Genomic DNA, 18,249 nt, shown 5'->3' with positions numbered 1-18,249 from the left:
GAATACCAAAATCTTATGTTGCACTTCAGCACCGTGATGGATAATGATGACTGTCCACATAGATAACCCATGTGGAGATGAGGTCTTTTTCTCTCTCCCAAGGGGTCTGCAGCCCACAGTCTGTTGTAGGCTGGTTCCTGGGGAAAGTACAGTATCTTACTACAAAGCATGATAGCATCATGCCATGTGAGTGCTTGGGAGGGCACCCCCATAGGGCACCACCGTGCTGAATCCCCGTGGGCATTTCTCAGTAACGTTATACTCTGTCAACCTGTCACTGAAACCATTTTTATGTATTTTACATCTGCCAGCTGGGTATCAGGTATCTGTACCCTTCTCTGGTGGCTCTGTGTCAACATCCCCAGGCTGATCTGCCCAGGAACTTCTGCCTCCTCGAGCACAACCGATCACTTTACCACCTAAAAACCACCCTCCCGTGTGCTCTCACGACACTTTCAGTGTTGCACCAGCCAGGGAAGCATTATCAGATAAAAGCCTGGGCTGAGTATGAAGCAGCAACAGCCCTAAACCCCCTCCAGCTCAGCCTGCAGCTCGGGCTGATCTGGTCCCAGGGGATGTGAGTGTGTGGTGGACCTTGGTGGGCCCTTCAAGTTGGCATTAGACTTCTCAGTGAAGTGCATTAGGTTTTTTTTTTTTTTTTTTTTTTTTTTTTTTTTTTTTTTTTTTTTTTTTTTTTTCCCACATCCCAAGTGATGCCCTTCCTGGTCTGGTTTGGGTCCGGTCATTTCCGAAGCCACCCGAAAGTTGCCTGCAGACAGGAGGTGACCAAAGCCACCCACCTCCTCCACCATCCTCCAGGGAACTGCTGCGAAGGTCAGACAGTCTGTGGGGTGGCCCACTGGCATTTTAGAGAAAATAAACCCCAGAAACCTAAAATTTCCATGTCTTTAAATAGAACAGATTAAAATTCCCTTTCAAATACTTTGTTCAACCTCTAACCAACCTGTCAATTAACTGATGCCCCAGCTTTGCTCTCCTCTGCCTGCTCTGACCTGGATTTTCTTTTCACCAGCTTCAGTCCCAAACTGTGCGCCGTTTCCTATAACCTGGGCCTGACAACACCCTCCACAAGAAAAATGGTGGGACGGGTGTGACTTTTGGGAAAGATCAGGTCAAAAACCTGATCACGCTGCCCTCCGCCAGAGAGGAACCACTGTCCTTCAGGAGCTCAGAGAAGGACCGGGGGGAGGCAGCAGGCTCTAAAACCAGACCCATCTCCATCCTACCTCCACCCTCCCCACACTTGCTCTGTCTGCACATACCCAACACCCTACTGTACCCTAGGAGGGGCAGCAGCAGTTGTGTTTTAAGGCCTTAATGAGGCCCCTGGCATCAGCAGACCAGCAGCTACCTGCAAACCGCTGCCATTGCTGCCATACCGTGATGCTGGAAGCCGAGCCCTTCCTGCTCTCATCACGAAGAGGTGCCTTTTCCCTGCTTTATGGCTTCCCAAAGTAAACAGAGATGCACGCACCTCACCCATACCTGTTCTTTTTGGACCATTAAATGGTCGATCTCCTCGTAACAACCCCCACAGCCCCATCCCCATCCCCACAGCAGTGGGGGAGCCCGGCCTGCTCCGCAGCAAGGCTGCCTACACCCGCTTCACTTCTTCCAGCATAGTGATACCACCCCGAAGCCAGGGCCAAAGCTCCTGCTGGATCAGTTGTTGTCCCCGTGTCCCTTGTTTAGGCCTGGTGAACCTCACTCAGCGGTGCTGCACCCTGTGTAACCCCCCACAGCATCTGCTCGGCCCCCGGTGCAGCGGGGAGGCTGCTTTCCCTCTCCACCTGCTGCTTTCTGCAGCTTTGCACGTAGCTGCTGGCATTGACAAGGAGACCTGATCCCCCAAAAAGCCACCCTCAAAAAAAAAAAACAACACCCTCTCCCTAGTTACCAAACGTGTAGGACACATTTGTTCCCCAACTTCTAGGTAAAAGTGTCACACTTCCTCGAAATGAGGCTGCCCAGGGCCCCAGTGGGCCTCATGCCCACATTGCTGCCTTGCTTGCAGCCTCCTCCCTGGCACCCCGTGCCTTCCTCCGCGGGGCCCTGCAGGTAGCAAGCCCTGCACTGAGCTTGCTTGAACCTGAGCTTCAGCTTGGACTTGTCTGGGCATCATCACCTGCTGTTCTCCTTCCTGTCAGTGTGGCCACAACCCAGGCAGCCAACGCTGGTTGCCATCAGCCTCCCCCAGAAGTGAACATCCACCCTCTGAGCTCCTCCGCCGCCTGGTTCCCACCCTGTATAACGTGGCCGTGGAAGAGACGAGGCTTCCCCACCTCGTAGATTTGTCTGCTGGCACCATCCCTGTCGTTGGATTGATGGGCCTTGGCCCTTTGCTACAGATCCAGACAAAATGGCGCTGACCTATGTGTGCTTGGGCCTAAAAGCCCTCTTGCTAGTCCCCCATGCCAAATAAAATTTGTACTTGAGCACTCTCTTCCAAAACATCCCGTTTGAATCCTTGCATCTTCCACCTCCTTAATCAGCTACCTTTTCCTCTGACTGGACGTCATCACCTGGGGAGTCCCCAGTCCTTACCCACCTCTGTTCCACGAATCTATCCTATACCATACCGAAATGAAGTAACCTGCACTAATTTCAGTAAAGCAACCATTTTAGTACAACTTCCAAAATCCTTCCTCCACGTAGAAAGGTACAGATTCACAATACCTTATCTTTGGGATCACCAAGTTACCTGCCATATAAATACAGGGGCTTTTCAGAAGCCCTGTCACCACTGGTCTCACTTACATAGCTACCAACATCCCTTCTGAAATGGAAACCTGTAGACTTCACTTCTCCAAAAAAGCTGAGATGCTAATCCCAAATTGCTTATCTGAAGGAAAACTTAAAAATCAAATGCTATGTTGAATGTATTTGTGGAGGAACTTAAATGAAGCTCAGAAAGATGCGACTATCCCTTCCTCCCCATATACGGGATCTCTTTTTTGTCAAGCTACCCCAGAACATACTTCAGATCTGGAGTTGTGTAGCAAATGTTGCTATTTATTTCTAATTCCCCTCTTAATCCAACTTTTCATTACTTTTTGTTTGTGTGTGTGTGTATAAACACCCATTTTTATCTCATCAGTTTTAACCACATCTTAATAATGCCTCTCTTCTGTTAGTCTTGTACCTTCCAAAATTCAACAAGTGTCACATCTTTGGCCACGTCCATCCTTTTATATTTTGATCTTTAATTTGCCTGCTGCAGTAATTTGTGGCTATAAGCAAATCAGGTTCACCTGCAGTTAAGGCTCAGCTGTGGAGCTCATGGACAACAGCCTAAGGTTCACTGAAGAGGTGAGTTAGGGTGAGTTATTCCCCTCCATTTTGCTTAGGAATCCCACCTCCCTTCCCCTCCCCTCCCACCCCCAAACTGCTGGAAATATCCAGAGATTACAAATGCTTCGCGTGCATCATGTGTGTCATAATTTAAGAAGCAGAACTGCTTCACAATAACTACAATTGATAAAATATTAACTTGTGCTTTTTTTTTTTTAATAAAATGAAACAAAAGCATTCTAAATCATAGCAGCTTATAGATCAAAACTGTCCATAGTTTAGGAGCATAGTGTAATTAAGAAGTATTAAAACTGCAAAATATTAAAGCCCTGCAGCAATTCAAATCCATGACAAAACCTTCATGCAGAGTGAGCAATACTGCCTGATGCTCTACTGATTTGGTCTACCTGTTCATTGGTGAAATATGATTTTATTTTTTTTTTCCCTTGGTAATGGTATATCCTCTTTTGCAAAGGGGAGGAAAGGTACAAAGCCCTTTTGATTAGCACGCAATAGCTCTTTCCCTAGTTAGCAATACTCTGTTATAGCACTGAGAAATGAGGACTGTTTGTTTACCATTAGTTGAGGTAAGTTATCTTGCTTTTATTTGGGTTTAAGACTACTGTAAAGGAGTAGCTTTTCAGTTGCAGCATGGTTTGTCAAGATTACAATATTTATGACTGCATAAAATACATAAGTAAAAAATTATGATTTGTAGAGTTTGTTATCAAGAGCTGAGACTTACATCTTTACAGAACTGTAAATACTGGCTTCCTAACTGCTAGCTGATAATTTTGCTGGAAAGAGCATTTGTTATACTTTTCTCGAATCTCTATACCCTTTTGTCCACCTGTTGTATGAACTAGCAAAAAAGTCATTTATAACTAAACTGTTGTAACAGCATTAGACAAGCTGTACTGATTCTTCATTAAAACACCCTTCATTTGAAGCTACAAAGGTAAGAGGCAATCCTTTTTGTTCAAAATAAACTATTAGCATGCTCTGTGCCTTTAACACTTCACATTGATTACAAAAAATTTAACAATGCAATCACTAACATACCCCACTAATGAGAAATTATGAGAAATCGTTTGATGCAGAACCTTCTGCATCAGTCAACTCTGATCGATAAGAAAGCTATCAATTTTGAAATTTAGATTTAATGCATTTTCAAGAAGCTAATGAGAAAGGAGCAACTTAAAATAAATACCATAATTAAAACTGCAAACTGTTACAATGATATATTATAAACTTGTCCTAAATAAACCTAGTGCTTCAAAAATTTACCAGTGAATTTGTATTACAAAGTATGTGAAAATACAATAGAATACCACAAAACAATGTCCTTTTTCTGGGTCAGCAATGACACCAAGGTGATTCAGTCTTAACTTCTTAAACTGTTAATAGAACATATTGTAATATATAAGTTGCAATTTGGTTGAATTCTAGATACCATCCCCACCCGAACTCAAATTCGCCTTTTTCAGTTCTCCTCTGAAACTAGTGCCAAACTTCCTGTCAAACCCGGCATTTTCTCGAAGAGCTTTAAAGTTTAGCCATTACTTATTTTCTACTACTATGTTTTGGCAGCAACTATTTATTGGTCTGTTATTGCAAAAAGTGCAATTTAACAATAAACCAGTCTGAAGGTCATTTTATGTCTTGAGGATACATACCATATATTTCTTTAAAAATAATCATACTTTTGTAAGCAATACTTTACAGTAGACACCTCAAATCTACCATAGATGTAAAACTTAAACCGAGAAAAATTTAGTCTCTAAATCTTTATACACATATTTATATTCGAATTTCTATATATATTATATATATACACAAGCACAAGAGTATATATAAAATATATATAATCAGATTCAAAAAAAGAACAAAAACTGGGCACTGTACATAAAATCTTTTTAAAACTCAAACAATAGAAAAACTTTAAACATTAAACAATTTTAATAAAAGTTTCTGTACAATGCTAAGCAGTTTTATTTACATATAGAAAATGTAATAGGAGTAGTGTTTGAAATTACAGAACTCCTTAAAATTTCAATGGCAGGTAATCTGGAAAAAATAACAGCATTCCATTCACAAATATTTTCAAGCAATAAATATGTATTTATAAATAGTGTAAATTTACATCAAGATTAGAAACAAAAATCACAAATCTGAAGTTTATTCCTTAGTCTATGTGCAACCCATTTATCTTTGTGACTTGGCTGTTAATTGTTTTAAATTTTATTTAGGAACCAAAAGTGTAACCGTCATGGTTTCAAAACAAGACAGAAAAACATAAAAGCAGTAAAAAATTTATATCACCTAACTCTTCACATTAAAAAAAAAAAAAAAAAAAAAAAGTTGCCCAAAGAAAGACTTAAAATTTCTAACTACCTTACAAAGAAATGACCAGCTAAGCTAGTACTTTTTCCAAGGGAAATTCTGAAGGGGAAAAAATGGTTGAAACCAACTCATCAGCCCAGAAACAGAGAAATACAAAAGAGGTGGTCTTCAAGTCAGTAGTCTGTATAATGTTGCCAGTTTTGTCAGATATATACAAAACATGGAATTATTTTTTTGAAGTACAGCTGGATGAGCTTTATTTGTTTTGAGTTCTGGAGTAGGAGGCAGTGCTCTCTCCTGTCCAGTTGGTTGACACTCCGCACTTGGAAGGTTGCATAGACACAGCTTTCAGCCAGCAGCCTTACGGGATAGCTACAAAAATCAGTGGTGCAGAACTGGGTCACTTCCTGAATATCAGAAAAGTTTTCATTTAATGTCCATGAAAAAATGTCAAGATGAGGAGGATGGCAATGGAGGAGCCTGAAAAAGAAAACATTAAATTACCTTTTCTACAAGGGTGCAGAACTCAGTCATTTAACCAAGATCTGTCCAAACGATAGCCATGAGAGTTTGAAGTCAAACACTACTGTTTTTATACATCTGGACTTTATCAAGTAGGTACTGGCACGTTTTCCCAACTAACTCAATAAAATGTATACTTTTATGACTGCTTCACACTAGGATTTTGCCTATACTGCAGATTGGGAGGATGTCTGAGTTGATACTATGTGAGCTGCCAGAACAAGTCCTGTTGTGGCAGCAAAGAGCTCCATGTGGGCTTCTACAGGTCTGGCTATGTACTCTAAAACAGGGATTCTCAACCTGTTTACCACTGGGATGGGCGGGTCATCCATCTGTGGCTATCCAAAAACTCTGCGGTCTGCATTTTTACCCCCCACCTACACAGTAACATATAATCCTGAAGTTAGGATATCTGTGGAAAGGGTCTCTGGATTCTCTGGCATGGGGACAAAGCTTCTTTTTTAATCCTGAAACTCAAAACCAGAGTGCCTTAAGAGTGAAGGAAGTGAGGTGTCTTGTTCCTGCCTGCTTTCAGGAGACGAGGTCTAGAAGATACCTATTTCCCAATATTGCAATTTGTAGCATTACCATAAAAACACTGAACCTCTGATAGAGCTTCTCCTTTCTTCTCTTTTCCTGCCCATCGGTTCTGTCATGATGTGGGAACCCTTTAGAAAGCTGCTCACAGTCCCTAAGGACGCTGTCAATTGTACCCTAGTATCCACCTATGAAACACTGACACTAGTTAATTTCTGTGTTCACTCCTGATACTTTACCCCAAACACAGAGCCTGTTAGGCTTGTGCCATCTCACAGAATCACAGAATTTCTAGGTTGGAAAAGACCTCAAGATCATCGAGTCAACTCAGATGATCTTTGTCCTGTGACTTGCCACAGACCTCTACTCTTCTCCCTCCTAGATCTGGGAGATGCTACCTTAAGGCTATGACTCTTCTCAATCAAACTGTAACCCCCTTTAAAAGAAATGATAGTGTGCATCAATTTCACTGCAGAACACTTCTGAATGCCCTTCAGGGCTGCAGGTATAGGCTTTGGTAGATCAGGGAGCTGCTCACAGGTTGAGAACCCTTGTTCTAGGCACAGTTATATCACCACCATTGCCTACATAATATTATCAACACAGACAACAAAATACCCTTCCCTGTCTCCCTCCTTTCTCCCTTTTCCATCAGAAGCCTTCTTTTCCCATTCCACTCAATTGGATGGTGTATTTGAGAGCAGGTGTTTATTTATTTGCTTTTCTGTAACAGATCATCGCTTCAAAATTGCAGTATTTCACAAACTATAATGACAATGGGTTTCTAAAAGTACGAACTGAAGTTCAACCACCTCAGGCTCTGCAGGACCGATGAAGAGAATTAAATTCAGAGGACATGGTCCTGCGCTCTCACCAGCCTCTACTGCTGAACCCCGAGGCATTAGCTCAAAGGTTGCAACTTAATCATGCTAGTGTAACATGAAGTAATTGTCTAAACATACATTTTCTGCAGCACCTGGAAATGAATCAAAAGGCACAGCCATTTCTGGGCTGCTGTATTTAACTCAACATGAAATTCTCATAACGCTTTGTCCAATGTTTGTCTCCTTTGACAGGAAGGCAAGGCTTATCGTAAATAAATCCAGCATCGCTTTCACTCTGATTACAAACAAGCCATCTTTGCCTGAAACAATGAAACCTGGGTGAAATGTTAGGACAGTTGTGCTGACACAGTTCAAAGCAGGAGGCTGCCATGTATAGCACGAAGCTATAATGGCAAAGAGGCTTTTTGCTTTAAATTGAAATGCAAAGGAGGCCCCAAGCCAAAGACAGAACTGTTTGAGAGCATCCACTTGCTAAGCAGAAGGACAGTGCTGATTTGGGAGGGGATGGGTGAGGGAGGGGGAGGAAGGGGTCTGAGTGCATAGGATGCTCTGCTGCTATACTGACTTCATACCACAACCAATGTATTAGAGATGCTCTTGAACCTGGTGCTAGTTTCTCCAAGCTTCACTGTCCTGATTCTTCCCATCTCCATCTGATCCAGTTATGGTCTTCAGGTGATCTCTATTGGATTTTTAAAGCCACAACTTTATGAATTGTAACATCATACTTTTCCTGAAAACTCAGTGGTTATGTTCTGCAGTAAGTTACTGTACTATTTCACACAAATCTGACTCTGCAGCGTTTTGTTCTGTAAATATCACATACAACCCATACCTCCATTTGAATCAGAAAGTCCACGGTACTCATACAGAGGAGTACCAAGACAGTCTACAACTGCTTTACAAATAATGTATTTATGTGTCCACTTATTAATTTGACTTACTAATGTAAATTGATCATAGACTTGCATCAAGTCCTCCATTTTGTACTGTTCTAGCACCACAAAATTTTCCAGGTTCGTGCTTATCTTTCTTGCACAGTCTTGGCAATGTACAACATAGGTCTTTCGAGAATTGCTCTCACTAGTGACGAAAAGCAGATCAAAGACTTCCACCTATTAAGACAGAAAACAAAGTCAACTGTTACAATTTCGTTTTTAAGAAGTTAAAGCAAATACAGCCTTCATGGTTTAAGATATACACCCTTACCCTGAGCATATAGTGAGAAAAATTACATTTGTTCAGGAAAAGTCCATCTTCCTAAGGCTCCTGCACTGAGGTGAAATATTCCAAAACCACTGCTAACATTACACTTTGGATGCGTGCATTAACAGCTCTATAGGAATCTTTTTGATCAATATTAACAAAGCAGGATTTGCTCTGAATACTGGTCACTCAGTATCGTGGGTATTTATAACAATTATCTCTAGTTTTCCTTTTTTAAATTTGCCTGCACAAAAAGTCATGATTTATTCCCCTACTATTCAGTCATACATGCATCCTGCCCAACAGGTTCGGTCAGAAAATAACTTGAAACTGAATTTCAAGGAGTGGGAAACTTTTTTATTTTAAGCTTCATGAGAACTATTATCCAATACTTTAAAGGAACTAGTAACAGAAAAGTAGAATCAAAAACTTCAATAAAAAGGTATGTCCTGTAAAGAAAATAAGTTTAAATTCTCCCTTTTTGGGGACTGTTGTTGACTTCTGACATAAAGACAGATATACCTTCAAACTGAAGCTCAGCAGATCAAATTATAGGCAAGAAGGGGTAACAACTTTTTAGAACTAAGAATTGAAATTTGACCTAGTGAATAACAGTCCCTATGTACTGCGGAAAAGACGGAAGTAAAATACAACCTGTATCTAGCAAAATAGCTTAATAAACCCTTTGAAGATAGCACTGCATCACACGTATGCTTTGAGCACACAATAGATGCTGCAACTTACAGCAACAACAAAAGATGGGTCAAAATTTCAATAAATGTTACAACAGTACACAAGCCCAACATGCTTTTACTGACCTCACAAATGCTACAGTAATGAGCTGGCTCATCCTTTGCTCGCCCATGCCAGACAATCTCTTTTCCTGCAGCAATCAGAGCTTCCCTCAGTGTCTGACACTGTTTGAGAGTTCTTAACAGGCAATACCTGCAAGCAAAAATCGGGATCAGAGGGAGGACTACATTGGCATTCAGTTGCACATTCAGTTTAGCGTTCCATTTTATAAGCAAGATTCAAACAGACTACATTTCATCTCAGACCCCGTACCTGGAGTTTCTTCTTCCTTGGGGATTTCAGAAAACACCTGGCTAATAAGAATCCCTGGACACATAACTTAGGCAGAAGTTAGACCACATGATTATGGACCTCTTAGTAAATTTATTTAATTTCTGTAATGGCTCTTTCCCTGCAACAGTATGTATCTTTCATTTTTGACTGGAATGAATGGACGTTTTAAAACATAATAAAATACTGTGGTCTTAAAAATGCATGCAACTTATTTTGAATTATAAATGTATCAGCAAAAAGTTAGTCTGAACTACCAACTTGACATTTGCGTAAATGATTATAAGCCTATCCAAACAGCCTGCAAGAATTAACGTCCTAAAAACTCAATTACTTCATGAACAGTACCAAATTTTCAGTTATTCAAAGTCTGGAAATCTAGGTTCTGACATGAATCACTCTACACACAGTATGAAAAAAATCTAGCAAAAGCCATCATCATCCATGTAAAAGAAACAGGAATGGACAGGTTGGTATTAGAAAAGGAAGTTCCTTCAAGGAAAGAAAAAATTAAAATGTACTAAAATTAATTTTAAATACATCTTATGAATGAAGAACTGGCCAAATTAAAACCAACAATTCTCTGCCATTCTTCTGCTGAGGATTAAGAGAGACAGAGAGAGAGACAGAGAGAGAGAAAGTACAGAAGAGAACTGTATACAGAAAACGTAACTTGTTTTCTAGCATTGTATGAGCAGCATACATTCACTGAAAAACAAGCTGGCAAAATAGGTCACCAGATTTCTAAATTACAATGTTATTTACAGTAATTTTTAGCTCTCAGCTATCTTATTTATTTGAGCCACTGCCTTTGCAGCCTTTAATTTTCTCCTCCACAGGGTGGTTACATTACATGCTCATTAGATGCAGAAGTAAGATTGAAAAATGTAAGGGGAAGAATAAACATTGGACAGAAAACAAAGTGCTCAAGAGTTCTATCAAAATGTTTTCAACTTGATCCTTCTCCCATTCTAAAGCCTTCAACATGTAATATCTATGTTCTGTATTTCTTCAAATGTTTCTTTCATGTGTTTCCAAGTAGTTAATAGAATTTTAGGCTTACTTTCAGATACTTTCCTCTCAATGTTTTACATTCAGATTGTTCATCTTCACTAAAAACAAGTCTTTAGCTTCATTTATACCCTTACTGTAGGAATAATGCACAATTAAAAGCTTGTTTTTAAGTTAAACTTATTTTCATATACCGATTTTCAAGGAAATTAACAGTTCACTTTGATGTAACTCCTTCAGCACTTTTCAAGTTTGATGTTAATGGCACTCATGATGGTAAGGCCAACCGTATGAGATAGATCATGCATTAACTCACTTGAATGTTAGACTAAGCTAGAAATGCTTCTGACAAGTTCAGTATCTTTGGTATAGTATTCTTTTATGCAATACAGCTCAATCTGAAATAATCTTAAAAGCTACCATTTTCTTGTGCTGTCATCTGGAACAGTCTTTGGGTACGTCAAAGAGCAACGAGAAGCACATCTACCCACTTGCAGCCATTGTTCTCCATTCGTGACTCCCAAGGAGTTTTCAAAGTGTTATTTTCAAAGACCTTTCTAGAGTTACGGTTGCGAAGAAAGAATTGCTCAAAATGTAATCCACAAACAACACCACTGCAACGTTTGCCAAAATTGCAACCAAAGCCAAAAACAATAGCTAGGAGGTGAATTACTCCTCCTTGGCTGAAATTCAGATCTGAGTAATGGCACTTGAAAATGTAGATATTAACTATTTCATGCTATCAAAGAATGGGAGAAAGCACACAAAGTATCACTTTGAAATTCCATACCATGATTTCCTAAAGTAGGAGAAGCCCAAAGAAAGCAAAAAAGGTGCATAATGGAGTCATGGTGTGCAAGTGGGATAGGCTTTTAGTATTGTAGGCTTGCTTTATTCTGCCACACCTGGACCTCATACTCTTAATACTCTTAATAGGTATGGCATAAAGAGTATGAGTAAATCATGTCCAGTCAAATTCAAATATTTAAGAGAAGATTTTGAAAGTGTGCTGAGAAGCCTGTTCTAATATTTAGATAACCAGTAAAGCTTCTGATGCGTGGAGACCATTGCAAAACTGACCTCTTTGTATCTTCCAGCTATTTGGCTTCCCTACCGACACTGAAATGTGATCTGGCTTTATGATTCTGTGCAAAATCATTTCTCCCATGTCCTGGTGTTTTACATTTATAAAACTATTTTTGTAAAAGAACTTAGTATTTCAGTTACTTTGAAATTATTTTTTATGCCTTTTTGCTATGTTCCCACTCTCTCTAAAGTTTTTCTCTTCCTCAGAGGCATTTGGAAGTCCTTCTGTCTTTCCATTTAAGTTTTGCTGTTAATTTTTCTTTTTTTGAGGGTTGTGTTCTCTCAGTCAAGTTTATATCATTTTATCTGTCTGCATTCCCACCCAGGATTTTACTGTTAACATAAAATTTTTAGAAAACATCTCATGAGAAAGTTTCAGATTTTGCTCTGTGTCTTTTATCTAGAGCAAGGCAGCACTAAAATGTACATTACCTAAAAACACAAGGAGACTACAAATTCCTTCGAAAAGCAAAGAGCTTTTTTTGATTTTTTTTCCTACTGCTATTCTATTTCTTTTCATCATTAATCTAATTCCGAATACTTATATATATTCTTCTCAGATAACCTAGTGAGACACACTTGTATTTATCTTTCAAATTGGAATTACAAACTACTTTTTATCGTTTTCCAAAAGCTGTTCTTTTGTGATATTCTGATACCTAAGAAGCCCCAGAGACAGAAGTCAAGCTATCTAAATGCTTGTGATATCTTCAATGTCATAATTTGAGATATATGGACCTCCACTTCGGTAGAAAAGATGACAGCCATGTCACTGATACATTTTTTTTTTCCTGATGACAAATGAACAGTTAGCTATTCCACTTAAAATTGAATCAGCTGTATCAGGAACCACTATTCCTTAGATGTTTTTATACACATACATAGACACAAATATAAACACACAAAAGCCTATATTTTGTATATAGTAAAATCTAGGCTGCAAATGATGATAGCTACTTGCCAGCTGGTACTATTCTCCTCCATACAAGCATTTCCAGGGAAAATTATGCAATTGCTTTCCTATCGTATGGGGATTTGTGACAATTCCTGCATTTCCACTGTCTGTGTAAGGCCACAGTCTAGTATATTAGACTGTGTGTGCTGGTGACACCCATTTCTAGTTACAGCTATATCATAAGTAGGGCAGAGACCACAGTGAAGAGTTATCTGAGGTTACTGTTCCTAGATGTAACATACTAGAGCTCATCATTGGGTCTTCTTCCCCTCCTTTGCATGCAAAGCATGAAACTTGGGATTTGGTTGACAACTTAGACGGAGAGCTTAATCTAAGTAAACCAGTAGCATGGAAATACCAAGTGTACTTAAGACCAAACTTTCAATCAGCTCTCAGCAACCTTATTTGTAAAGTACATCCAAAATGTAGGTACCTTGCTACGAAAATCTCAGCTGCTACCAAATAAAGACAGTAGGAAACATCCATTTTGTTCCCTGTATTTCTTCACAACATTTTAAGATCTTCTCTTGGAGAAAGATGCCTAGCTTAGTAATGCTTTTCTCCTTTTAAACCTAAACCATGGCCAAAAAAATCCCACCACCCTTGTGTGAATGCAAAATACAGTTCCCAAATTATTGTAAAATCTTATTTTGCCAAAAACCTTCCAGAGCTCTTCTGACATTTACAATACCTGCTGGGCTTGGGAAGATAAATAACCTGTGAAATAAGTTTTTGTTTGTTTTTTAAAATGGACTTCTTGGTTTCCTCCTTCCCAACACTTACTCCTTTCCCATTTCTCAATTCTAACCGTAGACTACTCAATTTCTCTTCTCCCTTTTTAACAGCTAGCATCCTGACTACGATTGCTCATAACTTAGGGGAAAGACTGTCAAACATTCAAAAAATATTTTCTTCAATCTAGATATTTGTTGATGTGTTTTAAAAAAAAGTATTCATATTTAAGTGCCATTCCAAAACCTAGTTATGCAGTTACTACAAACCTGTCTTCAACCTGCAACACTCTTGTGCCTTATAGTTACCATCTTACTTGTCAAATGATAGAAGGATTCAATGCCTGTTGATCCAGTATGCTGAAAGGACTAAGTACCTAAGCCAGAAGTTCTTTTGGTTGGTTGAAGAAAAACAGAGAGCTGTAACCATAGCATTCTCATGATGAATCATTCATTTTGGAATTTATTCCTCCAGTTTCTTTGGGACAAGCCTATGATATATGCTGAAATGTCCATTTATTCCTCACCCTGGATTTAATGATTTATATTTGCTTGAAGTAGCACTCTTAAAAACATTACTAAAGATGCTCTGAGTCAGGAATATTTCTGCATTTTGGAGTAAGTGTATGAGAAATGTGCCTATACTCAAGTATCATTTTAGAGATCAGTTCATTGTTCAGAAGAGCGAGCAAAGGGAAGGAGGCTTCCAATTCCTACTTGGCCTTATTTAAAAATTTATATTGGATTTCCAAATGACAGTGTGTGAGCCTTAACTAAAGAGAGGTTCTAGAAATGTAAAATTAAATTTAACTTTGCTGTAAAAGTAAGTAATGATTCTAATATTTCGACTGATAACCTAAATTTATTATTTCTTATGGTATATACTCTGAACAAGTTTTGTTGTCTAAGTCAACTGCTTCTGTAAACCGCTGTATTGGAGTCTATTGCATATTTAACAACAGAGGTTAATTAGATCATTCTCAAGCTATGTCACAGTATCATCAAATATAATGTATTACAATCAGTATCTAAAAATGGGTTCTTTAAAAAACAGACTGTGAAATCATTTTGGCTTGATTCTCAGGAACAGAAGTCTTACAGAGGACTATTTACAGATTAACTCTTGTTTTATGGTTGAAGAGGAAATGGATATAGGAAATGTTAACAGTAAACTTACTTTATCATTTCAAAAAGCTTTGGATCTGAGACCTTGATATTTCGAGCCATATTCCATGAAAGATGAACCATGGGTACTATGGACTTTACGCTCTGAAGTTTATTCCACTCGTACCGTTCCACTGCCAATTTGTACTGACAGGCTATAGAAAATCACAGAAGTAATTAGCCAACTTAATCCAAAATAATTTGATTATATTTAAAATCTAGGCTTTTAAGGGTGAGATTAAACAGCCTATTCGCTGCAACTATATTTAAATTAAAAAAAAAAAAACAATAATCTCTAAAACATTTATTTATTATATTTCAGAAGCTGAAAGAACATAATACCACAGTAGCAACAACCACCTGTGAAAACAAGAATTTACAACTGTTTGATTTCTATGCTGAACAAAGAACACGAATTCAAAAAGGGTTACTTAAATAATTTCTCAAACATTTGAGATAAAAAATATCTACATTTGAAATATCTACACCTTGCAGACTTTTGCAATGTCTGCATATTCTTTATCATTTTACAGTGCTACAGCATATAATTTGAAAAGGAAGACTGCACCTTGAGAGGTTTGTGCAGTGAGTCAGACTTTTTCATTAAGCAGCCTACTCACCCCACACTTTTTTAAAAAATGTTTTGCAAAACTTACTGTGAGTGAACATGTGATATCTGTATCAATTGATCATATAATCCTGGAGACACCCTATTTATTGCACCATAATGAAATAAAGATACAACTTAAACTATTCAAGAAAACAGTGTGTTTCTTTTTGTTGTTTTTTGTTTGTTTTGTGTGTTGTTTTTTTTTACATTCTGTCCAAATTCCTAACAATCTCCTTATTTTTGCTGTGAACTTTTTCCCATCTTCACACCTAAAAATCTACCTAAACCATGGTTCAAAAATAAAGGCTTCCAGAGCAGCAGGCCTGAAAAATCTTACATTCCTTCATTTAAATATATATATTTTAATCAACTGTTTGTGTTTACTGATGCTTTCACTAAGGAGCTGTTAGGTATCTCTTGTCCTGAAAAAATGAGATTAGACAAATCCTCAATTTGTAAGTAAGCTGTAGCACAGTCTTTTGGGTAGAACAGGTTTGGGGAGAGAAAGGTAAGAAAATAGCCTACAAAACAGAGTGTATGAATTCATCTCAACACTTTGTCCTGCTAGTGTTTGTTATGCAATTGTAATTTCTAGAAGTCCATTAGATAGAGGAGTGCAATGACTGCATTCTTGCTGTTTTCACTTCCTCTTACCAATGAAATTATTTAATGCTTCAAGACACCAAAATGTTAAAAAAAAATCATTTTTTTTAATCTAGCAAACTTGTTAAATTATTAAGAAATGGCAGGTTCCACAGCTTATATAGAATAGTATGACCTTACTTCAGCACACACACTATTCAACCATACCTGTAAGAGGGCCAACGTTCCAAGCGATGTTGTTGCACCAACCGATAGCCTGAACCCAGTGAACAGTGCCAGCATTTATCCACACCAAATCCCCTGGTCTTTGAATAAACCTATAAACTGGGACATTGGCTTCATACAAATCCTCCAAGTTTGGCCACCAAGACCCCATTAGGAAATTCATATTGTTCCTGAAACGAGAGGAGAAACAACTTTCAGCATTTATCAGCGTATGTATTAGTAGTCAATACCACAATAAAATTACCTGTAAAAAGTGATCACCATCAAAAATGCTATCTGCAACTAATTACCGACCCAGTAGGACTAGACAAATGGAAAGTTTCATTCAGATCCTAATTCAACGTCTTACACCCTGCCATATATTGAAATATTTAACCTTCTGCTCGTGTGAAGTCAGTTCCTGGCTTCCAGTTAAGTTCTATTTTCCTTTAAATTTCCCAGTATTAATAATGCTGAGGAAGAGAAATTCTTGGTTAGATCTAGTGTGACATCGGTGCAGCATGTAGTTTTCTTTTTAACCAGAGCAACTAATTTGATATACACATCTTATGAATGCTTTCTGTTTCAAGCAACGTTAAACATGTACTCATGCTGTCACTGCAAGCATGCACACAAGAATGACCTGTTGGTACTACCTCAACTGCTAGGCACAACTCTATGCTATGTTCAGACAAGAAATACTATACCCGTCCTGAGAAGCAGGACAAAAAGGCCTCCATATGAATTTCCCAACAATGAAATCTTATCTTCTAGTATGGTTATGCAAAATACACATTTCTCTCCCTTTCTCATCTCAATTTTAGATGATTTTTCTATTGCACATTGGCAATTCAGTTTTCAATGACCATTCAGTGCCTCTATCAGGCACTCTGAACTGTTTAAGAGGTTACCAAGGTCTTAGATTCTCTGTCACGCTTAGAAGGGCACTGCCATAAGGGCAACAAGCATACTGCCATCAGAGACATTGCAATTGCATCAGTGGAATTACAGTTCTGAGGCGAGTTATCTTTGTAAAGGTGGATGACATAAGAACAGTTGTCAGTGTACAGGCAGAAAATACACAGACACTGAGAAGAATTTGCAGAGCTCTGAAGAAGTTCTGAAGAAATGTCAACAGTTTAGATCAGCTAATTTTGCAAGATGAGAAAAAAAAAATCTCCCTTAAGATCAAACGAACATGGCATGAGGAGGGGACACACCTACTCCTCCTCTTTTTTTTTTTTTTTTTTTTTTTTTTTCCTTTCTCCTTCTCCTTAAGCACGCACTCTACACAAAGCAGGACATACAAGCTCTAATTCTGGAGCAAGTCCAGTATTACCCAATGTTCAGTATACCTCAACTTTTTAAAGCAAGTTACAAACTCGTAAGTGTATGTAAAGCATGCCATGACGCCTTCTAGAATCTGGGTAAACTAAGCTCTGCCATTAGAAGCTGCAAGAAGCTGTGCCAAATAGCATGGCCGGGTACTTGCTAGAGTACAACATGTACATTAATCATAATCAAGACTAACAGCATGCATCACCAGGAAAATACTTCACTCCATCACTCCTAAAAACAAGCAAACAAACAAAAAAAGAAACAAAAAAACACAAAACCAAAAACCCAGCTCCCTGACCCCCCAATTCTTTTCCGTTACCCTACTACAACAGCCCTAAAAGCCATTATGAAAGCATCACCATTTGTTAAGAGTAGGGGTTAGCTTTAACATGCATAATAAAATGTCCAGATAAACAGCAAGGACTGAGACAGATTATCTGATGTGGCAACATTATTTTCTGAGAGAAAAACTATCACAGGGCACCTAAGGCAATCCATGTTTCTGTACGTTGCACAAATGCTCTATTTTGACATTATAGATTTTGCATTTTGAGTTGTTTTAAAGACTTTTCAAACTACATGGAAAACCCATAAAATACCCACTTTTAACACCCCCAGTGAGTACTTTCCCCCTTCCCACTAGGTCTGATAAAGGAACAGAGAACTCAATAAAAATTGAGAACAGCATGCCCAGCTTAC

General features: G+C 38.6%; 1 protein-coding gene across 21 annotated transcripts in view; it reads right to left on the bottom strand.

Annotated features, from left to right (window-relative positions):
- Positions 1-3,894: 3,894 nt before the first annotated feature.
- Positions 3,895-18,249, bottom strand: part of KDM6A (lysine demethylase 6A) — a 152,342-nt gene continuing 137,987 nt past the window's right edge. For 8 of the 21 annotated variants that reach the window (XM_072028018.1, XM_072028042.1, XM_072028037.1 and 5 more), the window contains 5 exons: positions 16,216-16,403; positions 14,809-14,950; positions 9,584-9,710; positions 8,504-8,674; positions 3,895-8,241 (listed from right to left, as the gene is read on the bottom strand). In XM_072028018.1, coding sequence (XP_071884119.1) covers positions 8,185-8,241; positions 8,504-8,674; positions 9,584-9,710; positions 14,809-14,950; positions 16,216-16,403 — 685 coding nt within the window. In that variant the 3' untranslated portion in view covers positions 3,895-8,184. Of the gene's footprint in view, positions 8,675-9,583; positions 9,711-14,808; positions 14,951-16,215; positions 16,404-18,249 lie in introns of all 21 variants that reach the window. The other 13 variants (XM_072028025.1, XM_072028053.1, XM_072028047.1 and 10 more) reach the window with 4 other exon arrangements.

This window comes from Anas platyrhynchos, chromosome 1, assembly GCF_047663525.1.
Source record: "Anas platyrhynchos isolate ZD024472 breed Pekin duck chromosome 1, IASCAAS_PekinDuck_T2T, whole genome shotgun sequence".
Classification (NCBI taxonomy): Eukaryota; Metazoa; Chordata; class Aves; order Anseriformes; family Anatidae; genus Anas; species Anas platyrhynchos.
Note: the sequence above shows the minus strand (reverse complement) of the source record. Positions and strands in the feature narration are given on the sequence as shown.